The 24851-nt window shown below is 43.7% G+C and overlaps 2 protein-coding genes across 15 annotated transcripts in view; one reads left to right on the top strand and one right to left on the bottom strand.

Moving 5' to 3' along the window:
- Positions 1-13805, bottom strand: part of C12H20orf96 (chromosome 12 C20orf96 homolog) — a 45445-nt gene extending 31640 nt beyond the window's left edge. For 2 of the 4 annotated variants that reach the window (XM_056547433.1, XM_056547432.1), the window contains exons 1-3: positions 13533-13805; positions 9796-9931; positions 8766-8878 (exon numbers count right to left, since the gene is read on the bottom strand). In XM_056547433.1, coding sequence (XP_056403408.1) covers positions 8766-8878; positions 9796-9931; positions 13533-13655 — 372 coding nt within the window. In that variant the 5' untranslated portion in view covers positions 13656-13805. Of the gene's footprint in view, positions 1-8765; positions 8879-9795; positions 9932-10017; positions 10147-13532 lie in introns of all 4 variants that reach the window. The other 2 variants (XM_056547435.1, XM_056547434.1) reach the window with 2 other exon arrangements.
- Positions 1-24851, top strand: part of HCK (HCK proto-oncogene, Src family tyrosine kinase) — a 358121-nt gene that overhangs the window by 105621 nt on the left and 227649 nt on the right. For 2 of the 11 annotated variants that reach the window (XM_056547426.1, XM_056547414.1), the window contains exon 1: positions 14048-14077. The exons of 1 other annotated variant lie outside the window; for it this stretch is intronic. The gene's annotated coding sequence lies outside the window, so the exon portion shown is untranslated. 8 more of the 11 variants (XM_056547416.1, XM_056547427.1, XM_056547423.1 and 5 more) reach the window with 8 other exon arrangements.

Below are 24851 nucleotides of genomic sequence, written 5' to 3'. Positions count from 1 at the left end.
GCTGTATCCCATCCCAGCCTTGTGCAGGTCTACAATTTTATCCCTGATGTCCTTACACAGCTCTCTGGTCTTGGCCATTGTGGAGAGGTTAGAGTCTGTTTGATTGAGTGTGTGGACAGGTGTCTTTTATACAGGTAACAAGTTTAACCCCTTAAAGGACATCTGTAGTGCTCTCCGAAGGATAGGGGATAAGTTTTAGATTGCGGAGTGTCTGAGCGCTAGGGCCCCCCGCGGTCTCCTGTATGGGGCGTGGCAATGTACAGGAAAGGGGGCATATGTCCCTGCATGACGCGGCAGCCGGCACGCCCCTCCATGTATCTCTATGGGATTCACGGAGTGGCGTGCCATCTGCCGGGTAATGCGGGGACGGCCCCCTTTCCTGTACATTGCCGCAGCCCCATACAGGAGATCGCAGGGGCCCCAGCGCTCGGACCCCCTGCAATCGAAAACTTATCCCCTATCCTTTGGATATAAAGTTCAGAGCACTACAGATGTCCTTTAAGGACGCAGCTCATTTGACCACTGCAAATCTAAGCACTGTCACTTTAAGCATTAATAACTCTGGGATGCTTTTACTTTTCATTCTGATTCCGAGACAGTTTTTTCGTGACATATTCTACTTTATGTTAGTGGTAAATTTTCGTCGATACTTATAAAACTCCAAAAGGGCGATCCACTGCTAAGGTAACCTGAGGGCTTACCTCTCCTTCCACAGCAGCTCCTGCACCCAGGCTTTATCAATCGAGCGCAGAGCACACAGATCAATGTGGTTTTATGAAACCATATTGATCTGTATGAGGAATCAAATGATTCCTCCTAGAAGTCCCCTAAGGCGTAAAAAAATAAAAAGTTTAAAAACACACACATTAACCGCTTCCTTATTAAAAGTTTAAATCACCCCCCTTTTCCCAAATTCCATATAAAAAATATATATAAACATAATAAAAATAAACATATGTGGTATCGCGTGCGTAAATGTCCGAACTATAAAACTATATTGTATATTAAACCGCGCGGTCAATAGCGTATGCGCAAAAAAATTCAAAAGTCCAAAATAGCGTATTTTTGGTCACTTTTTATACCATAAAAAAAAGGAATAAAAAGCGATCAAAAAGTCAGATGAAAACAAAAATGGTACCGCTAAAAACTTCAGATCACAGCGCAAAAAATGAGCCCTCATACCGCCACATATGCAGAAAAGTAAAAAAGTTATAGGGGTCAGAATAGGACAATTTTAAATGTATAAATTTTCGTGCATGCAGTCATGATTTTTGTCAAAAGTACGACAAAATCAAACCTATATAAGTAGGGTATCATTTTAACCGTATGGTCCTACAAAATAATGATAAGGTGTCATTTTTACCGAAAAATGTACTGTGTAGAAACGGAAGCCCTCCAAATTTACAATATTCAATATTGTCGCACAATGATTTTTATTTCCTGTTTCGCCGTAGATTTTTAGGTAAAATGACTAATGGCATTACAAAGTAGAATTGGTGGTGCAAAAAATAAGATTTTTAGGTGCAAAATTAAAGGGTTATAATTTTTAAAAGGTAAGGAGGAAAAAACAAAAGTGCAGAAACAGAAAAACGCTTGGTCCTTAAGGGGTTAAAACTCATTGCTAAGAAGGAAAATGGACATCCCAAATGAATGTTATATTGATTCACGTATATAATATGTCTACTTTATGTTTGCATCATAAATTTGACATGTTTTCACTTTTGGAAGACATCAGAGGGCTTCAAAGTATAGCAGCAATTTTCCACAATATTTTCTAAATAGGAATTTTTCAGGGACCAGTTCAGTTTTGATGTGGATTTGAGGGGTCTTCATATTAGAAATACCCCATAAATGACCCCATTATAAAAACTGCACCCCTCAAAGTATTCAAAATGACATTCAGTAAGTGACTTAACCCTTTAGGTGTTTCACAGGAATAGCAGCAAAGTGAAGGAGAAAATTCAAGATCTTTATTTCAAGGGGTAAAAGGAGAGAAATCACCCTAAAATTTGTAACTCAATTTCTCTCGAGTAAGGAAATATCTCATATGTGTATGTAAAGTTCTCTGTGGGTGCACTAGAAGCCTCAGAAGGGAAGGAGCGACAATGAGATTTTGGAGAGTGAGTTTTTCTGAAATGGTTTTTCGGGGGGCATTTCACATTTAGGAAGCCCCTATGGTGCCAGAACAGCAACTCCCCCCCTCTCCACATGGCATACTATTTTGGAAACGAAACCCCTCAAGGAATGTAGCAAGGGGTCCAGTGAGCCTTAACACCCCACAGGTGTTTGACGACTTTTCGTTAAAGGGTAGCTCCCACCAAGTACTATATAATCTAATATGTCCCTACCTAGTAGTAATCTAGCCCTAACCCCCTACCTGGCTTCAAATTTTTTTTTTATCACTTTAATAGAGCTTCTAAATCTGCTCTATAAAGCAGGGCAGGAAGCAGCGCTTCCCAACAGGCGCAACGTCACTGATGCCTTGCTGGGCGCTTGCTTCCGCCCTCACATTGTCTATGAATGAGTGTTATTTATCTAATAGGATGCCTCCAGCTGTTTCCCAACTACAACTCCCAGCATGCCATGATTGCTATTAGCTGTCAGGCCATGCTGAGAATTGTAGTTGTGAAACAGCTGGAGGCACCCTATTGTCTATTGTCATAGTGTCACAAGAATGCCTCCCGCGAGCGCGATCGCTACCATCACAGCTAGCGGGGTCCCTGTGCCCACTAGCGGTGTCAAATGTGCCCCCCGCGAGCGCTACCATCACCGCTAGCGGGGTCCCTGTGCCCACTAGCGGTGTCAAATGTGCCCCCCGCGAGCGCTACCATCACCGCTAGCGGGGTCCCTGTGCCCACTAGCGGTGTCACAAGAATGCCGAGCGCGGCTCTGTTCCCCGTCCCTGTCAGCTTTCAGGGTACGGGAATAGATTTAAAAGCCTTGCGCGCAGCTAACGTAGTACTGCGCAGGCGCAGCACTACGCAATTAGCGTAGGGCTAACGTAAGCAGCGCTAGGAGCTTGGCGTTAGCCCTACGCTATTTGCGTAGTACTGCGCATGCGCTGTACTACGTTAGCTGCGCGCGAGGCTTTTAAATCTGTTCCCAGAGAGCTGACAGGGATGGGGAACAGAGCCACGCTCAGCATTCTTGTGACACCGCTAGTGGGCACAGGGACCCCGCTAGCGGTGATGGTAGCGATGTCGCGGGGGGCACATTTGACGCTAGTGGGCACAGGGACAGGGTAACGGGGGCGGGCGGGTCATGCGCGAGGCCAGTGGAGCTGGCCAATGCGCGCAGCCCCAGCTATCAGAGTGCTCGCTGAATGTCGACTCATTGCCAGGCTTAAAGGAGTCGAAATTCAGTAGTGACGTCACTGCCGAATGCATTCGGCCACTAGGAGTACGGCCCCTAGTGGCCGAATTTAAAAGTGATTTTAAACTTGTTTAAAATCACTTTTTTTTATTAAAGTATATTAGAGATATGTTGTAGTACTTAAGTACTACAACATATCAATTTTTTTACTTCATGACAGTGCCCATTTAAAGTCGGATGTGTAAATGAAAAAAATCAAAAAAATGTCACTAAAATGCAGGTTTTTCTGCAAATTTTCCATTTTTACAAGGGGTAATAGGAGAAAATGCCCAAAATTTGTAACCCCATTTCTTCTGAGTATGGAAATACCCCATGTGTGGACGTCAAGTGCTCTGCTGGCGAACTACAATGCTCAGAAGAGAAGGAGCGCCATTGAGCTTTTGGAGTGAGAATTTGGTTGGAATAGAAGTCGGGAGCCATGTGTGTTTACAAAGCCCACCGTGGTGCCAGAACAGTGGAAATTTTTCTTCATTTTCCCATCCAACTTTAACGAAAATTCCTCAAACACTTGAGGGGTGTTAAGGCTCACTGTACCCCTTGTTACATTCTGTGAGAGGTGTAGTTTCCAAAATGGGGGTCACACGTGGGTATTTTTTTTTTTTGCGTTTATGTCAGAACCGCTGTAAAATCAGCCACCCCTGTGCAAATCACCAATTTAGGCCTCAAATGCACATAGTGCGCTCTCACTCCTGAGCCTTGTTGTGCGTCCGCAGAAAATGTTACGCCCACATATGGGGTATTTCCGTACTCAGGAGAAATTGTGTTACAAATTTTGGGGGTCCTTTTTTCCTTTTACCTCTTGTGAAGATAAAAAACTATGGGGCAACACCAGCATGTTAATGTAAAATTTTTTATTTTTTTACACTAACAGGCTGGTGTAGACCCCATTTTTTCCTTTTCATAAGGGGTAAAAGGAGAAAAAGCCCCCCAAAATTTGTAACAAAATTTCTTCCGAGTACGGAAATATCACATATGGGGCCCTAAACTGTTTCCTTGAAATACGAGAGGGCTCCGAAGTGAGAGAGCGCAATGTGCATTTGAGGACTAAATTAGGGATTGCATAGGGGTGGACATAGGGGTATTCTACGCCAGTGATTCCCAAACAGGGTGCCTCCAGCTGTTGCTAAACTCCCAACATGCCTGGACAGTCAGTGGTTGTCCGGAAATGCTGGGAGTTGTTGTTTTGCAACAGCTAAGTGCTTTGTTTTGGAAACACTGCTGTACGATACGTTTTTCATTTTTATTGGGGGGGGGGGGGGGGGGGGGACAGTGTAACTCACAGTTAAAGAGTGCCTATGATAAAAATTACAGATCTCTACATGCAAAACCTGCAAAATCGGCAGTGTGTCAAATACTTATTCTCCCCACTGTATGTAAAAAAAACTATTAGAACGATGTTTGTGGGACTGATAATAGGGTGGATAACATTAAATGTCCACGTAGTTCATATATAAATAGATGAAGGGGTGGATAATAGTCCCCACAACTGTATACACCACTTTTCTTTTTCCTAAGCTGTATGTCCTATATGATAACAAAGAATCTGTACCAAAATTTGCGAGCCACAGGTCCTAAGGTAATAGCAATTGGAAGATTATCCCGCTATCCAAATGTCAGCATATAAGGTATATCACAATGTTCAACTGTCCTTATTCAGCGTTATTAAATGGTCAACCGTGCCTCAACCTGTTGGGGACGTCCAGGTATGCCCTCGTGTTCTGGTACTTAAATGGGCACTGTCAGATACAAAAACTTTTGAAATGTTGTAAAGCATGCAAAACCAATAGGTTTTACAATTGCTTTCATTAGAAAATGTTCAGTATTTCATACTAAAAAAGCCAGTCAAACAACTGCCCCCCCCCCTGCCTGGACACATACTAGTCCTGCTGTGTCCATGCGTCATCACCTATGTCATGGACACACTTCCTTGATTGACAGCTGTGAGTGCAGGGTTCACAGCTGGAGGGAAAATCCTCCCACTGTCAGCTTGTGTCCCGCTACTGTCAGTGAGGACAAGCTGGGAGTTGTAGTTTTGCTAATGCTAGGGGAGATGTGAGCAGACAGCATACTGAGGGAGGGGGCGGAGACCTGCACAGTGAGGCCACGCCCACTCCCTTTGAGAGGAATTCAGACTAGTGAGCTAAATTAAAAGTGTAATAAAAAAAAATATAGGTGCACTGCACTGAAGTGGCTTTTGCGGTGCCATAGACTGCCGCCGCCACCCGCTTCTCTCCCCCTGCCTGTCAGGGGGTCCTGAGACCTATCACCGGCACCGCCCCCCCCCCCCCGACCCACCACACTGCAACCGCCCCGCTGCACCGCGAACAACCCCCCACCCCCACCGTCCCGCCGCACCGCCCCGGCCCCATTGCCTCCCCCATCCCCGGTTTTATAATTACCTGTTCCCGGGGTCCACTCTACATCTGGCTCCGGTGGCGTCCTCCTGAACTGTCACTGTGCGCACTGACAGTGACGTCACGTCGCGAACGTCACTGCGCACAGCGTAACGCAGGACGCAGCAGGAGCAAGAAGAAGCGTGGGCCCCGGGAACAGGAGGCAATGGGGCCGGGGCGGTGCGGTGGGGGGTGCGACGAGGTGCGGTGGGGCGGGTGGGGGGCTGGTCGCAGTGCGTTAGGGGCAGTGCGGGGGGCGGGGCATTATTGGCTTATCGGCAAGGTAATTGCCCAAAATCGTGATTATCGGCCGATAATATCGGCCATACCGATAATTGGTTGATCCCTAGTCAGGATTAGGTACTGAGTGATATATTTTAAAAAAAAATTTGTTGGATCTGACGGGTACGTTTTAAGGATGGAGGGCATACCTGCACGTCTGTAGGAATTTAGGTCCCCGCCGCGCGCCGGGCGGGGACCAGGGGGGTCCTGAGACACCCCCCCCCCATGTCGGCGAACGCTGCAAATCGCCTGTCAATTCAGACCGGCGATATACGGCGATTCCAGGCCAATCGGGGTCACTGGTGACCCAATCACCCGGAAAATAGGGATGATCGGACCGTCAGAGACAGCCCCGATCATCCTGAGGGATAGGAGAGAGGTCGTAGTGCTGCGATCTCCTCCTATCCCCTGCCATTGGTCAGAACTGATTCTTACCAATGGCAGCGCAGGACAGTGGGTTGCCATGCCGTTCTGCCCACCCGTGGATGTCGGGCAGAACGGGGGAAGTAGATGGAGACCGATACCTTACCTGAAGATGGCGTGAGGACCGAAGATCATCGTGGAGACTGCAGTGATCCCGGCTCAGGTAGGGAAACGACGGTGGGGGGGTGGGAGCAATGAAAGTGAAAGTAAAGTGATCTTTACTGTGGCAACCACTAGGAAGGCAGAACTGCAACTCCCAGCATTCCCAGACAGCCAAAGGCTGTCTGGGCATGCTGGGAGTTATAGTTTTGCAATATCTGGAGGGTCACAGTTTGGAGACCACTGTTACAGTGGTGCCCAAACGGTAGTCCTCCAGATGTTGCCAAACTGCAACTCTCAGCATGCCTAGTCTGCCCAGGCATGCTGGGAGTTGTAGTTCTGTAACATCTGTCCCTTTTTGCAATTTTTGAAAATTGCTGCTCTACTTTGAAGCCCTCTAATTTTTTCAAAAAGTAAAAATATGTCCATTTTATGATGCCAACATAAAGTAGACATATTGTATTTGTGAATAAAAATAAAATGTATTTGGAATATCCATTTTCCTTACAAGCAGAGAGCTTCAAAGTTAGAAAAATGCAACATTTTCAAAAATGTCATGAAATTTGGTGATTTTTCGCCAAAAAAGGATGCAAGAAACAATGAAAATTTACCGCCAAAATAAAGTAGAATATGTGGCGAAAAAACTCTCTCTGAATCTGAATATTCGGTTAAAGCATTTTAGAGTTATTAATGCATAAAGCGACGGTGGTTAGAATTGCAAAAAAGGGCTCAGTCCTTAAGGTGAAAAAGGGCTGCGTCCCTGAAAAATTCTGATTTTGAAATTCTGATTTTGAAATTTTTGTGAAAAATTAGAAAATTGCTGCTATACTTTGAAGCCCTCTGATGTCCTCAAAAAGTAAATGTCAACTTTATGATGCAAACACAAAGTTAACATATTGTATATGTGAATCAATATGTAATTAATTTGACATGTCCCTTTTCCTTACAAGCAGAGAGCTTCAAAATTTTGGAATTTTTCACCAAGAAATGATGCAAGTATCGACGAAAATTTACCACTAACATAAAGTAGAATATGTCACGAAAAAACTATCTCGGAATTAAATTTATAAATAAAAGCATCCCAGAGTTATTAATGCATAAAGTGATAGAGGTCAGATTTGAAAAAAATCCTCCCGTCCTTATGGTCATAATGGGCTCCGTCCCCAAGGGGTTAAAAGCTTGGTCGTGCCGGTCATCCTGAAGGGAGTCCCAAGGGCCCTGTGCCTAAAAGTTATTTTATACATATTATTATCAACCTAATAAATAGTTTTAAAGGACATCTGCAGTGTAAGACACTTATCCTCAGGTCCTACTGCTGGGACCCCCCGCGATCTCTTGTACAAGGCCCCGTGCAGGAGGCATGTCGACAGCAGCATGAAATGCCCCCTCCATGTATCTCTATGGAAGAGGCAGAGATGCAGTGTTTGTGCATCCCCGCCTCTCCCATAGAGCTGTATGAGGGGGGGCATGTCTGCGGCAATGCCGGGTCCCCGTACGGGAGGCCGCGTGGGGGAGAGGGGGGGACCCTCCCCCCGCATCTTACACTGCAGTACTCCTTTAACTTTATCTTTGCATCTAGAGTCCATTTAACTTCAAGCACCAGACAAATATATTTTATTCTAGTTTTTATTCAGACACTGAGGGTATAGGTGTCAATTGGTTTGCTCGGTTAATAGTGTACAGAAATCAAGTGAACTTCTTCCATCTTTTTATTTTAGATAGATAGATCCACAGTAGAAATCACACAGCACTCCAGAAGTAGGTGAATTCAAAAGTGGTTATTGATCTATGGGCAGCAGTGGATGCAACGTTTCGACAGCATCACAAAACAGCATTGCTTGAGAAAGATGGTGTGATGCTGTTGAAATGTCGCATCCACTGCTGACCATGGGTCAATAAACACTTTTGAATTCACCTACTTCTGGAGTGCTGTTGGATTTCTACTGTGGTTTTGGATCTAAGCATTCAGTCTGTGACTGGGACTGAGTTTGTGTCCACATGCACCCTGCACTTTGATATCTACATCAACTATTTGGCTGTGCTGCTTCTGCCGTTGGTATCCTAGATAGATATATAGATATGTGGGAAAAAGATGGATGGGTGGATATGATAGGTAGATAGTTTGACATATAGAAATATATTAGAAACAGAAATAGATTGATATGATAAATAAATAAATTAAAAATAAATACATGCCATCAAAACAAGGCCACTTTTTTTCGTTTTGACTTTCTCTGTATCACAGTTCTTACGTAGCTGATAGTCTGACTTCTTTTTTCGGCCTTTCACTTCTGTGGGGCTCTTACCACCTGTGTGGAGTAAATGTAATATTTACAATCTTAAGCTGGTTTCAGATTACTGTACTGTGGCCCCAAGTTCCTCCTGTGGTTCTACAGAAACTACACTACTGGAGAATGTCTGCTTTCCCTTCCTCCTGCAGACACAGTGGTTGAGTTGTTCAGCACGATAAGGGTCACAGAACCAATCAAATCCTCTGCTTCCTAGGTGAGGCCCCTACCTATCAGGCATTGAGGGTGGATTCACCCGGATCTGTCAAAAAAAACCTATTTAGATTTTTTTATATTCCATAGAATTTTTGCTATGTCACGGGATGTCAAATCTGCATGTAAGACGTGCAGATTTGGTGGAGGATTTGTCAGTGGTGTAAAAATATTCCATGCATAAATCCACACTTTTGGAATATGTCCATACACCAGGGTGAGAAGATTCACAAAGGTTAGTTACCTTTCAAAAGGCCATTAAGGGCTGTTATACAGGTGCATTACTGCAAGTACCAGCCTGACCACGGGTCTAAAATGCGTGACCGATTTTCTGCTCCTTTATGACATTGCTGACTGCTTGGGTTAGGGTCCCCTTTAAATGATAGTAAATACTTTGGGGGGAGATTTTTCAAAATCTGTGCAGTGGAAAAGTGGAACCGTTGCTCATAGCAACCAATCAGATTGTTTCTTTCATTTTTTTAGGGCCTATTCAAAAATTAAAGGGGTACTCCACTCCCATAGACTTGCGTGGAGGGGGTGGGGCGTGATGCCATGAGGGGTGGGGCTATGTCGTCACGCGCTCCCGGCACAGGCTCCAGCGTTCGGAACAGTTTGTTCCAAACGCTAAGCAGTGGAGTACCCCTTTAAATAAGCGATGTATGAGCAACTGATCAATTTTTCTTTGTACAGGTCTCAATAAATCTCCACAATTATCCTGATGGTACCTGTAGCATGAATTGGAGTCCCGCTCTTTACAGTGGTCTCTATAATCTTCCTGTTTGTTTGGGGGGTAACATGGTGGTACTTAGAGGTGGAACAGTGGTGTCCACTCGCCATCAGCTGCTGGGACATGCTGAGATCCTGAAGAAAAATACATCATGAGAATATAAGATAGATCGTCATCCAGTTAACCTGACAGCAAACAAAGAATCAAGTTTCTTTAGTACCAAAGTCTAATGGAGAGTTTGTAGGCAGTTGATGATTGTGGGAGATGTAGTTTGACAAAACTAAGGGCTCAGCTGTGTTTTCAAGCTCTGGTACATTTTACATGACAAAAGCTGAGGATGTCTGCAGAGCTGCAATGTTACATAATTCAGATATTTATTCTCTGCCCATGGGCCATAGTTATGTAACATGTTTTAGCTTTCAATTGCACCATCTTGTGGATAATTGTGATGCTACAACACTGCGTCCAGGGCAGACAGGAGGGGCTCAGGCTGAAAGACCAGAATTTGTATTTTCATCTGAAAGGTAGTTAGTCATACAGTCTCTGGGGGTTAGTAATGTCAGTCAGACTGTCTCTGGGGGTTAGTAATGTCAGTCATATAGTCTCTGAGGGGTAGTAATGTCAGTCATACAGTCTCTGGAGTTAGTAATGTCAGTCAGACTGTCTCTGGGGGTTAGTAATGTCAGTCATACAGTCTCTGGAGTTAGTAATGTCAGTCAGACTGTCTCTGGGGGTTAGTAATGTCAGTCATACAGTCTCTGGAGTTAGTAATGTCATTAAGACTGTCTTTGGGGGGTAGTTAGGTCAGCCATACTGTCTTTGGGGGTAGTTAGGTTTGTCAAACTGTCTCTGACGGGTAGTTAGGTCAGTCAGACTGTCTCTGGAGTTAGTAAGGTTAGTCAGACTGTCTCTCGGGATTGGCAATTCCAGTCAGACTGACTCTGGTGGGGAGTTAGGTGGGACATACTAAAAGGAATGACAAAGTGGAATGCCCATAGACTTTAACAGGGAAGTGGAATGCCCATAGAAAATAATGGAAATGTAATATTTGAATTAGAGACACAACTATTTGATATATCTAATAAATCTTTATCAGACATACTCTCCAAATTTAGTGATGTTGTTTAATATTCAGATTAAAAGGAATTAACAATGTTTTCTGCAGAATGAAAAAATGGAATGTCCATAGACTATAATGGGAAGCAAAATTTGATGTGGAGTCTGAACCATTTAACATATCAAATAAATCTTTAGCAGGTATACCGTGCAAATTCAGTGGGAAAATTTAAAATTGAGATTGAGTGGAATTATAATTGGTTTCTATGAAATGACAAGGGGGGGGGGGGGGTGAAAGAATGGAATGCTCATAGACCATAATAGGAAGTAAAAAATTAGCTCATTTGCACGTAAATCTGTGTTATTTAGAAAATTCACTTTGCCACAAGTTTTCCCCAGGTAGAGTAGCACATTGTAAAATGGAAATGACCTGGGATTATAGCTGTTTTCTATAGAATTCAAAGGTGAATGACAATATGGAATACCCATAGACTATAAATGGAAGCAAATTTTTATTGAAAGTATGAACTACTTAACAAATCAAATACATCTTAAGGGTACGGTCCCACATATCGCTTACGCAGCCTATTTCATGCTGCCCAAAATCTGCTGTTGCAGCGGGAAATACGCTGCATAATCCCCGATCATCATACACACAGTTATCCGCCAGCCCTGTGTGTGCAGTGAGCTTTAAAGGCAGGGCCGCGCACCAGCATTACTGTGATATGCAGCCCCGCCTCCAAAACTCACTGCACACACAGGGCGGCTGCCGGTTAACTGTGTGGATGGTGATCGGGAATTATGCAGCGCATTTCCCGCTGCAGCAGCAGCAGCAGCAGACTTTGGGCGTGAAATAGGCTGTGTAAGTGGTATATGGGACCGTACCCTTAAGATGTATTTGATATGTTAAATGGTTTATGCTCCAAATCACCTTTTACTTCCCATTATAGTCTATGGGAATTCCATTGTGTCATTCCTCTTGTCATTTCATAGAAACCTATTATAATCCCACTCAATATCAATTTTAAATAATCCCACTAAACGCGCACAGTATACCTGCTAAAGATTTATTTGATATGTTAAATGGTTCAGACTCCACATCAAATTTTGCTTCCCATTATAGTCTATGGACATTCCATTTTTTCATTCTGCAGACAACATTGTAAATTCCTTTTATTCTGAATATTAAACAATATTTGGAGAGTATGTCTGATAAAGATTTATTAGATATCAAATAGTTGTGCCTCTAATTCAAATATTACATTTCCATTATTCTCTAGGGGAATTCCACTCTGGCCCATTATTCTCTACGGGCATTCCACTTCCCTGTTAAAGTCTATGGGCATTCCCCTTTGTCGTTCCTTTTAGTATGTCCCTAGTTCGGTCAGTCATACGGTCTCAAGGGGGGGGGGGTAGTTAGGTCAGTCAGACTGTCTCTGAGGGGTAGTAATGTCAGTCATACGGTCTCTGAGGGGAAGTAATGTCAGTCATACGGACTCTGAGGGATAGTAATGTCAGTCATACAGTCTCTGAGGGGTAGTAATGTCAGTCATACAGTCTCTGAGGGATAGTAATGTCAGTCATACAGTCTCTGAGGGGTAGTAATGTCAGTCATACGGTCTCTGAGGGGAAGTAATGTCAGTCATACAGTCTCTGAGGGGTAGTAATGTCAGTCATATAGTCTCTGAGGGATAGTAATGTCAGTCATATAGTCTCTGAGGGGTAGTAATGTCAGTCATACAGTCTCTGAGGGGTAGTAATGTCAGTCATATAGTCTCTGAGGGGTAGTAATGTCAGTCATATAGTCTCTGAGGGATAGTAATGTCAGTCATATAGTCTCTGAGGGGTAGCAATGTCAGTCAGACGGTCTCTGAGGGATAGTAATGTCAGTCATACAGTCTCTGAGGGATAGTAATGTCAGTCATACAGTCTCTGAGGGGTAGCAATGTCAGTCAGACGGTCTCTGAGGGATAGTAATGTCAGTCATACAGTCTCTGAGGGGTAGCAATGTCAGTCAGACGGTCTCTGAGGGATAGTAATGTCAGTCATACAGTCTCTGAGGGATAGTAATGTCAGTCATACAGTCTCTGAGGGGTAGCAATGTCAGTCAGACGGTCTCTGAGGGATAGTAATGTCAGTCATATAGTCTCTGAGGGATAGTAATGTCAGTCATATAGTCTCTGAGGGATAGTAATGTCAGTCATATAGTCTCTGAGGGATAGTAATGTCAGTCATATAGTCTCTGAGGGATAGTAATGTCAGTCATACAGTCTCTGAGGGATAGTAATGTCAGTCATACAGTCTCTGAGGGATAGTAATGTCAGTCATACAGTCTCTGAGGGGTAGTAATGTCAGTCATACAGTCTCTGAGGGATAGTAATGTCAGTCATACAGTCTCTGAGGGGTAGTAATGTCAGTCATACAGTCTCTGAGGGATAGTAATGTCAGTCATACAGTCTCTGAGGGATAGTAATGTCAGTCATACAGTCTCTGAGGGGTAGTAATGTCAGTCAGACGGTCTCTGAGGGATAGTAATGTCAGTCATACAGTCTCTGAGGGATAGTAATGTCAGTCATACGGTCTCTGAGGGATAGTAATGTCAGTCATACAGTCTCTGAGGGATAGTAATGTCAGTCATACAGTCTCTGGGTTCACTTTCAGGCTGTCTGTAGACTGTACCCCCGGCTCGCCGCTTGTCTCCTTCGCTTTCTTTGTGTCTGATTTTTCAGCAGTTTTGATCTTTATGCTCCGATGTATTCTTACCAGCGTTAATCCGTTACCGTGGAAACAAGCTGACGTCATCACTAGCTTTCATGTTACCACCCCCACACAGGAGGTGTTCCAATATGGCGACTCCCATGATACTGCGCCGTCAGAAAGTTCCTGCATTGCGTGTAATGATCAGACAGGCCAGGAGGGGGAGCTTCTCCACTCATCGCGGCAGACCATTGTGGAGCGGCTGTCCTCATCTGCTCCGAGTCTCTGCTTTATGTGAGGTAAAAGAGTATCACACAGGAGAGGTTTAGATACGTTAGCTGTCCTCATCTGCTCCGAGTCTCTGCTTTATGTGAGGTAAAGGAGTATCACACAGGAGAGGTTTAGATACGTTAGCTGTCCTCATCTGCTCCGGGTCTCTGCTTTATGTGAGGTAAAGGAGTATCACACAGGAGAGGTTTAGATACGTTAGCTGTCCTCATCTGCTCCGAGTCTCTGCTTTATGTGAGGTTAAAGAGTATCACACAGGAAAGGTTTAGATACGTTAGCTGTCCTCATCTGCTCCGAGTCTCTGCTTTATGTGAGGTAAAAGAGTATCACACAGGAGAGGTTTAGATACGTTAGCTGTCCTCATCTGCTCCGAGTCTCTGCTTTATGTGAGGTAAAAGAGTATCACACAGGAGAGGTTTAGATACGTTAGCTGTCATCTGCTCCGAGTCTCTGCTTTATGTGAGGTAAAGGAGTATCACACAGGAGAGGTTTAGATACATTAGCTGTCATCTGCTCCGAGTCTCTGCTTTATGTGAGGGAAAAGAGTATCACACAGGAGAGGTTTAGATACGTTAGCTGTCCTCACCTGCTCCGAGTCTCTGCTTTATGTGAGGTAAAGGAGTATCAAACAGGAGAGGTTTAGATACATTAACTGTCCTCACCTGCTCCGAGTCTCCTCCGCCTTATGTAAGGTATTACACAGGAAAGGCTTAGATACGTTCGCTGTATTCACATATGGAGTGTCCTCATGTGAGGTAAAGTGCTCTGGGTGTCTGCCTCGTGAGGTAAAGGACTACTGTGAGAGAGTATCCCACACACCAGGTGTCCTCACCGGCCCTAAGTGTGAGACTTATCAAAAAATCTGTACAGAAGAAAAAAGTTGCCCATAGCAACCAATCAGCTTGCTTCTTTCATTTAAAGGAGAAATGCAGCGCAAAACTTATAAAGCGCAACTGTCATGAGTTTTAACCCCCATAAACCAGCCCCAGCTTGACAAAGTTGTTAGAAATAACAGATAAATCATACCTTTAATGATGCTAAAAAATGCTTTTAACGACAGTCAGCAACAGTCGGATAGGCGTGGCGGCTGCAGCTATCCCCTTATTACTGAACGGCGCCCGTTCATCTATACACTCCGGTGATGCGGGCAGCCAGCACTTACAGCCAGCACTTACTCTCTTTCTGCTAGTACTTGCTCCCTATAGCCCAATGTGCGGCGAAATGCTGTAGCGGAATGATTACAGTACAGTAATAAGGGCTCTCAGTGCTGGGATCTGTGGACCAATCACACAGCGTCCCCAGCACGGACATACAGGGGATAGGCGTGGCGGCTGCGGACATAGCCACGCCTATCCGACTGTTCCTGACTATCGTTAAAAGCATTTTTTAGCATCATTAAAGCTGCTAGAAAGCAGCAAAAGGTATGATTTATCTGTTATTTCTAACAACTTTGGTTTATGGGGTTAAAACTCATGACAGTTGTGCTTTAACTTTCCCTGTGTCCGGTCTGCAAAAATTATGAAAAAACCAACTTTAGCTCACCTTCCCCCTCTGGCCTTATAGATGTTCTATGGCCTTATAGAATACCCCTTTAAAAATGTGGAGGGGAGGCAGTGATATTAAAATTACTACACTCACCCCTGCGGGATAACAAAAGAACAGCTGAAGATCCCCAAATATGACTAATATATAACCAGCTTCCTTGAGATAATGTTAGGCTGGGTTCCCACTACGTTTTCTCCCATACGGGAGCGCATACGCACGGGGGAGCTAAAACCTCGCGCTCCCATATGCCTTTGTATGCGCTCCCGTATGTAATTAATTTCAATGAGCCAACCGCAGTGAAACGTTCGGCTCATTTTTGCGCTGTATGCGCTTTTTCCCCGGACCTAAAACTGTGGTCAACCACGGATTTAGGTCCAGTTGTTAAAGCGCATACGGTGCAAAAATGAGCCGACCGAACGTTTCACTGTGGTCGGCTCATTGAAATGTATTACATACGGGAGCGCATACAAAGGCATATGGGAGAAAACGTAGTGGGAACCCAGCCTTAGAGACAAAATATTGTGAGACTCATTACAAACGTGGACCAAATATGTAATAAAAAATTAAAGTGGTATTCCAGGCCAAAACTTTTTTATATATATATATATATATATATATATATATATATATATATATATATATCAACTGGCTCCGGAAAGTTAAACAGATTTGTAAATTACTTCTATTAAAAAATCTTAATCCTTCCAATAGTTATTAGCTTCTGAAATTGAGTTGTTGTTTTCTGTCTAACTGCTCTCTGATGACTAACGTCCCGGGAGCTGTACAGTTCCTATGGGGATATTCTCCCATCATGCACAGCTCCCGGGACGTGACATCATCGTTGAGCAGTTAGACAGAAAACTTCAGAAGCTAATAACTATTGGAAGGATTAAGATTTTTTTAATAGAAGTAATTTACAAATCTGTTTAACTTTCCGGAGCCTCTGTGAATAATTTGGGGAGATTTATCAAAACCTGTGCAGAGGAAAATTTGCTAAGTTGCCCATAGCAATCAATCAGATTGCCTTGTTAGGTTATAAGCTTTGGCCGCACATGCTGGCGTAAGCGCATGGTCCCTTTACCTGATTTGCCGGCAAAGCTTTAAGATTTAAAGGGCCAGTGCGCTCATTGATGTAATTCACCTGTGGCTCATTTATGATTTCCTCCACCCTCCTCACTTCCCTGCCAGATCTTTGTTGCCTTGTACCTGAGACAAAGCATTCCTGAGAGTTGCCTTGCTGTGTATCTGATACTTTGCTCTGTGACCCGACCTTGCTCCTCTGCCGCCTGCCTACTGACCTCCTGCTAAATCCTGACTACGGTACTGTGTCGCCTGCCCTGACCTTCTGCTATCCTGACTACGAGCTGCCTTATCCCTCCTGTGCCTCGCATCTCCTCAGCCGCCTGTGTGGTCGAGCCGTGCCAGGGGTAGCGACCTGGGTGCTGCCTGCCGCAGCAAGTCCATCCCACTTTGCAGCGGGCTCTGGTGAAAACCAGCGGCACCTTAGACTCTGCTCCCTGGTACGGTCCGAGTCATCTGTCACACAGGTCCAGTGGATCCACATCCACCGGAGTTCCTGTCTTCTGAAACGTGAGTGTTACATGCCTGTTTCATTTTTAACAAGGCCTTAGAACAGTGGTCTTCATACTGTGACCCTCCAGATTTAGCAAAACTACAATTCCCAGCATGCCCGGACAGCCAACGGCTGTCCGGGCATGCTGGGAATTGTAGTTTTGCAACATCTGGAGGGCCACAGTTTGAAGACCGCTGCCTTTAGAAAAATGAAAGAAGTGATCTGATTGGTTGCTATGGGCAACTTTTCCTCTGGACAAGTTTTGATAAATCTCCCCCCAATGTGTCCAATAAAGTTTATATATTTTTAATATATGAAATAGTGTGTGAGATTATATAATTGCCAGTCTTTTTCTTCTTGTACTTTGTGGGGGATATTTATCAAATCTCGTTTTGGAAAGCGATTTGTGTAGATTTGTTTTATTGCGTTATTTTTGGCGTCTTTGCGCCAGAGTTATCATTTTATTGCACGGAAAACGTAACTTTGGCTGTTATAAATTTCTGGAGTCAGCACAGGCAGTTTTCTAAATGTTGTCCGAGCTGGTGCGGATTTGCATCCTTCTAAGAGCCATTTGCATTACATATTTGCACCTTTTTTCTTTAAATTGCTACAATAGTTTGCTTTCTAGTCTATTAGGATTGTCGCACAACTTGAGTGCAAAAAGTCACTGTGCAAAACTTTTGCGACAATTATAGACAAAAAGCTGTCCGAACAGCTTGATAAATTCCCCACTGTGTCCTTTGCGTGGCAGTTCTTGCACCCCTATCTGCATTTATAGCTGTGCCCATCCAGGTCTATATTTTGGCTATGCCTAGAGAGATCGTATAATGACCAGGATAGACTCTAGCACTAACAGCAAGGTTAGCCCATTACCAAAGCACGATAAAGTAGAACTACAAGTGCAAGAACACTGTTACAATAAAATATGTCTTAAAGCTACCAAGTCTGAGTACATCGCTCATACAGTCATGGCCGTCAATGTTGGCACCCCTGAAATTTTTCAAGAAAATGAAAGGACAACTGTAGTGGAACACTTTTATATATGCCCGGGCCTAAAAAATAAACAAAATAAACTTATACATACCTTCCTACGAGCCCCCGTTGGTCCGGCACAGGCCTCACGGTCCGGCAGTGCTGACCTCATTCCACTTCCTGGGGATGCCGGCATATCACCGGCCACAGCGATGTCCCGCCTCGGCCTGTGATAGGCTGAGCCCACTGTCCTGTAAGAAGCCGGCCAGAGCTCCTTACATGACAGTGGGCTCAGACTATCACCGGCCGGGGCGGGACATCGCTACGGCCGGTGATACGCTGACGGCTCTGCGGCATCCCCGTCCCCAGGAAGTGGAATGAGGTCAGCACTGCCGGACCGTGAGGCCTGTGCCGGACCAACGGGGGCTTGTAGGAAGGTATGTATAAGTTAATTTTTGAGGCACGGGCATATATAAAAGTGTTCCACTACAGTTGTCCTTGAAGTATTTCTCACAGAAAAGGATTGCAGTAACACATGTTTTGCTATACACATGTTTATTCCCTTTGTGTGTATTGGAACTAAAGCAAAAAAAGGTGGGGAAAAAAAGCAGACTGGACATAATGTCACACCGGACTCCAAAAATGGGCTGGACAAAATTATTTGCACCCTTTCAAAATTGTGGAAAAATAAGATTGTTTCAAGCATGTGATGCTCCTTTAAACTCACCTGAGGCAAGTAACAGGTGTGGGCAATATAAAATTCACACCTGAAAGCAGATAAAAAGGAGAAAAGTTCACTTATTCTTTGCATTGTGTGTCTGTGTGTTCCACACTAAGCATGGACAACAGAAAGAGAAGAGAACTGTCTGAGGACTTGAGAACCAAAATTGTGGAAAAATATCAACAATCTCAAGGTTACAAGTCCATCTCCAGAGATCTAGATTTGCCTTTGTCCACAGTGCGCAACATTATCAAGAAGTCTGCAACCCATGGCACTGTAGCTAATCTCCCTGGGTGTGGACGGAAGAGAAAAAGCATCCCCAAACAAGTTCCAAAGATATTCAAGCTGTCCTGCAGCCTCAGGGAGCATCAGTGTCAGTGCAAACTATCCTTAGACATTTAAATGAAATGAAACGCTATGGCAGGAGACCCAGAAGGACCCCACTGCTGACACAGATATAAAAAAGCAAGAGTACATTTCGCCAAATGAACTTGAGTAAGCCAAAATCCTTCTGGGAAAACGTCTTGTGGACAGATGAGACCAAGATAGAGCTTTTAGGTAAAGCACATCATTCTACTGGTTACCGAAAATGGAATGAGGCCTACAAAAGAAAAGAACACAGTACCTGCAGTGAAATATGGGGGAGGGTCAATGATGTTTTGGGGTTGTTCTGCTGCCTCTGGCACTGGGTGCCTTGAATGTGTACAAGGCATCATGAAATCTGAGGATTACCAACCGATTTTGGGTCACACTGTACAGTGTCAGAAAGCTGGGTTTGCGTCCGAGATCTTGGGTCTTCCAGCAGGACAATGACCCCAAACATACATCAAAAAGCACCCAGAAATGGATGGCAACAAAGCGCTGGAGAGTTCTGAAGTGGCAGCAATGAGTCCAGATCTAAATCCCATTGAACTCCTGTGGAGCAGTTTGCAAAAGAAGAGTGGTCCAACATTCCGGCTGAGAGGTGTAAGAAGCTTATTGATGGTTATAGGAAGCGACTGATTTCAGGTTTTTTTTCCCCAAAGCGTGTGCAACCAAATATTAAGTTAAGGGTGCCAATAATTTTATCCAGACCATTTTTGGAGTTTGGTGTGACATTATGTCCAATTTGCTTTTTCTCCCTCCCTTTTTTGGTTTAGTTCCAATACACATAAAGGGAATAAACATGTGTATAGCAAAACATGTGTTACTGCAATACTTTTCTGTGAGAAATACTTCATTTTCTTGAAAAATTTCAGGGGTGCCAACATTTACGGCCGTGACTGTATATTGCATCAACAGTGACTAAGAATCTAATACTTGCTCATTAAAGGGGTACTCCGGTGGAAAACCTTTTTTTTTTTTTTTTTTAATCAACCGGTGCCAGAAAGTTAAAACAGATTTGTAAATTGCGTCTATAAAAAAAAAAAAATCTTAATCCTTCCAGTACTTATTAGCTGCTGAATACTACAGAGGAAATTATTTTCTTTTTGGAACAGAGCTCTCTGCTGACATCATGACCACAGTGCTCTTTGCTGACATCTCTGTCCATTTTACAGAACTGTCCAGAGTAGCAGAAAATCCCCATAGCAAACATACGCTGCTCTGGACAGTTCCTAAAATGGACAGAGATGTCAGCAGAGAGCACTGTGGTCATGATGTCAGCAGAGAGCACTGTGCTCCAAAAAGAAAATAATTTCCTCTGTAGTATTCAGCAGCTAATAAGTACTGGAAGGATTAAGATTTTTTAATATAAGTAATTTACAAATCTGTTTAACTTTCTGGCACCAGTTGATTAAAAAAAAAAAAAAAAAAAAAAAATTTCCACCAGAGTACCCCTTTAATTGATAGAGTATTCCAAAGAACTGTAGAAAATCTCCAACGTATTCTCAGGAGTAAAGTACCAAGCTGTTTTCCATAATCCCTGGCTTTAGTGGTTTTATTTCCCGGGCCTTGTGTATGAATTACAGCTTCATTGAAATAATACGGTAGTTTGTGGAAATGATCTTAAGGGTACCGGGTTGCACCACTCCAGCCACATGATACTACAACCCTCATCGTTCACCTATACTACTGACCATATACACAACCCTATTTCAACCAGATCAGGAAAGCCTATTAGATTGCCACAGGCCCCTTTCTACTCTACTCTGCATTTACTACAGATACAGCAGTTCAGCAGACAATCTATATGACAGACCATATTTACACACAGTATAATTGGTTGTTTACTTAGCCTTAAAGGGGTACTCCGGTGGAATTATTATTTTTTTAAATCAACTGGTGCCAGAAAGTTAAACAGATTTGTAAATTACTTCTATTAAAAAAAATTAATCCTTCCAGTACTTATTAGCTGCTGAATACTACAGAGGAAATTCTTTTCTTTTTGGAACACAGAGCTCTCTGCTGACATCATGACCACAGTGCTCTCTGCTGACATCTCTGTCCATTTTAAAGAACTGTCCAGAGCAGCATATGTTTTCTATGGGGATTTTCTCCTACTCTGGACAGTTCTTAAAATGGACAGAGGTGTCAACAGAGAGCACTGTGGTCAGGTCAGCAAAGAGCTCTGTGTTCCAAAAAGTAAATAATTCCCTCTGTAGTATTGAGCAGCTAATAAGTACTGGAAGGATTAAGATTTATTTTTTATAGAAGTAATTTACAAATCTGTTTAACCCCTTCAGGACCAAGCCCATTTTGGCCTTAAGGACCAGAGCGTTTTTTGCACATCTGACCACTGTCACTTTAAACATTAATAACTCTGGAATGCTTTTAGTTATCATTCTGATTCTGAGATTGTTTTTTCGTGACATATTCTACTTTAACATGGTGGTAAATTTTTGTGGTAACTTGCATCCTTTCCTTGTGAAAAATCCAAAAATTTGATGAAAAATTTGAAAATTTTGCATTTTTCTAACTTTGAAGCTCTCTGCTTGTAAGGAAAATGTATATTACAAATAAAAAAATGTTTTATTCACATATACAATATGTCTACTTTATGTCTGCATCATAAAAGTGACGAGTTTTTACTTTTGGAAGACACCAGAGGGCTTCAAAGTTCAGCAGCAATTTTCAAATTTTTCACAAAATTTTCAAACTCACTATTTTTCAGGGACCAGTTCAGGTTTGAAGTGGATTTGAAGGGTCTTCTTATTAGAAATACCCCACAAAAGACCCCATTATAAAAACTGCACCCCCCAAAGTATTAAAAATGACATTCAGTCATCATTTTAACCCTTTAGGTGTTTCACAGGAATAGAAGCAAAGTGAAGGAGAAAATTCACAATCTTCATTTTTTACACTCGCATGTTCTTGTAGACCCAATTTTTAAATTTTTACAAGGGGTAAAAGGAGAAAATGTATACTTATATTTGTAGCCCAATTTCTCTCGAGTAAGCACATACCTCATATGTCTATGTAAAGTGTTCGGCGGGCGCAGTAGAGGGCTCAGAAGGGAAAGAGCGATAAGGGGATTTTGGAGAGTACGTTTTTCTGAAATGGTTTTTGGGGGCATGTTGCATTTAGGAAGCCCTTATGGTGCCAGAACAGCAAAAAACCCTCACATGGCATACCATTTTGGAAACTAGACCCCTTGAGGTACGTAACAAGGAATAAAGTGAGCCTTAATACCCCACAGGTGTTTCACGACTTTTGCATATGTAAAAAAAAAAAAAAAAATTTTCACTAAAATGTGTGTTTCCCCCCAAATTTCACATTTTTCCAAGGGTCAATAGCAGGAAATACCCCCCAATATTTGTAACCCCTTCTCTTCTGAGTATGGAGGTACCCCATAAGTTGACCTGAAGTGCACTATGGGTGAACTACAATGCTCAGAAGAGAAGGAGTCATATTTGGCTTTTTGAGAGCAAATTTTGCTCGGGGGGCATGTCGCATTTAGGAAGCCCCTATGGTGCCAGAACAGCAAAAAATACCCACATGGCATACCATTTTGGAAACTAGACCCCCTTGAGGAATGTAATAAGGAATAAAGTGAGCCTTATTACCCCACAGGTGTTTCATGACTTTTGCATATGTAAAAAAAAAAAAAAAAATTTCCACTAAAATGTGTGTTTCCCCCCTAATTTCACCTTTTTGCAAGGGTTAATAGCAGAAAATACCCCCCAAAATTTGTAACCCCATCTCTTCTGAGTATGGAGGTACCCCATAAGTTGACCTGAAGTGCACTATGGGCGAACTACAATGCTCAGAAGAGAAGGAGTCATATTTGGCTTTTTGAGAGCAAATTTTGCTCGGGGGGCATGTCGCATTTAGGAAGCCCCTAAGGTGCCAGAACAGCAAAAAAAAACACACATGGCATACCATTTTGGAAACTAGACCCCTTGAGGAACGTAACAAGGGGTACAGTGAGCATTTGCCCCCCACTGGTGTCTGACAGATCTTTGGAACAGTGGGCTGTACAAGTTTTCATTTTCATGGACCACTGTTCCAAAGATCCGTCAGACACCTGTGGGGGGTAAATTCTCACTGCACCCCTCATTACATTCCGTGAGGGGTGTCGTTTCCGAAATGGGGTCACATGTGGGTTTTTTTTTTTTTTTTGCGTTTGTCAAAACCGCTGTAACAATCAGCCACCCCTGTGCAAATCACCTCAAATGTACATGGTGCGCTCTCCCTTCTGGGCCTTGTTGTGCGCCCCCAGAGCACTTTGCGCTCACATATGGGGTATCTCTGTAGTCGGGAGAAATTGCGTTACAAATTTTGGGGGGCTTTTTTCCCTTTTACCTCTTGTGAAAATGTAAAGTATAGGGCAACATCAGCATGTTAGTGTAAAAAATAAAAATATTTTACACTAACATTCTGGTGTAGACCCCAACATTTCCTTTTCATGAAGGGTTAAAGAAGAAAAAGCCCCCCAAACCTTGTAACGCAATTTCTCCCGAGTACAGCGATACCCCATATGTGGCCCTAAACTGTTGCCTTGAAATACGACAGGGCTCCAAAGTGAGAGCGCCATGTGCATTTGAGGCCTAAATTAGGGATTTGCATAGGGGTGGACATAGGGGTATTCTACGCCAGTGATTCCCAAACAGGGTGCCTCCAGCTGTTGCAAAACTCCCAGCATGCCTGGACAGTCAACGGCTGTCCGACAATACTGGGAGTTGTTGTTTTTCAACAGCTGGAGGCTCTGCTTTGGAAACAGTGGTGTACCGGACGTTCTTATTGGGGGAGGGGGGCTGTGTAAGGGTATGTGTATATGTAGTGTTTTTAACTTTTTATTTTATTTTGTGTTAGTGTAGTGTAGTGTTTTTAGGGTACAGTCACATGGGCGGGGGATTACAGCGAGTTTGCCAGCGCAAAATTTGCTGCATCTCAAGATGCGAGAAACCCACTGTAAAAGCCTCGCCCATGTGAATGTACCCTGTACATTCACGGGGGGTGGCGTGGCGGGGGGGGGGGGGGGGGGGGGGGGAAGGGGGGCTTGCATCAGCTGTTGCAAAACCACAACTCCCAGCATGCATGGTCTGTTAGTGTATGCTGGGAGTCATAGTTTTGCAACAGCTGGAGGCACACAGGTTAGGGAACACTGAGTTAGAAACAGACAATGTTTCCCAACCAGTGTGTCTCCAGTTGTTGCAAAACTACAACTCCCAGCATGCCCAGACAGCTGAAGGGCATGCTGGGAGTTGTAGTTCGGCAACATCTGAAGGGCCAGATGTTGCTGAACTAAAACTCCCAGCATGCCTGGACAGTCAGTGCATACTGGGAGTTGTAGTTTTGCAACAGCTGGAAGAGCACAGATTGGAGACCATTATACAATGGTCTCCAAACTGGGGCCCTCCAGATGTTGCAAAACTACAACTCCCAGCATGCATGGTCTTTTAGTGCATGCTGGGAGTTATAGTTTTGCAACAGCTGGAGGCACACAGGTTAGGAAACACTGAGTTAGAAACAATGTTTCCCAACCAGTGTGTCTCCAGCTGTTGCAAAACTACAACTCCCAGCATGCCCAGACAGCTGAAGGGCATGCTGGGAGTTGTAGTTCGGCAACATCTGAAGGGCCAGATGTTGCTGAACTAAAACTCCCAGCATGCCTGGACAGTCAGTGCATGCTGGGAGTTGTAGTTTTGCAACAGCTGGAAGAGCACAGATTGGAGACCATTATACAATGGTCTCCAAACTGAGGCCCTCCAGATGTTGCAAAACTACAACTCCCAGCATGCCCAGACAGCCAAAGGCTGTCTAGGCATGCTGGGAGTTGTAG

This window comes from Hyla sarda, chromosome 12 (assembly GCF_029499605.1).
Source record: "Hyla sarda isolate aHylSar1 chromosome 12, aHylSar1.hap1, whole genome shotgun sequence".
Taxonomy (NCBI): domain Eukaryota; kingdom Metazoa; phylum Chordata; class Amphibia; order Anura; family Hylidae; genus Hyla; species Hyla sarda.
Note: the sequence above shows the minus strand (reverse complement) of the source record. Positions and strands in the feature narration are given on the sequence as shown.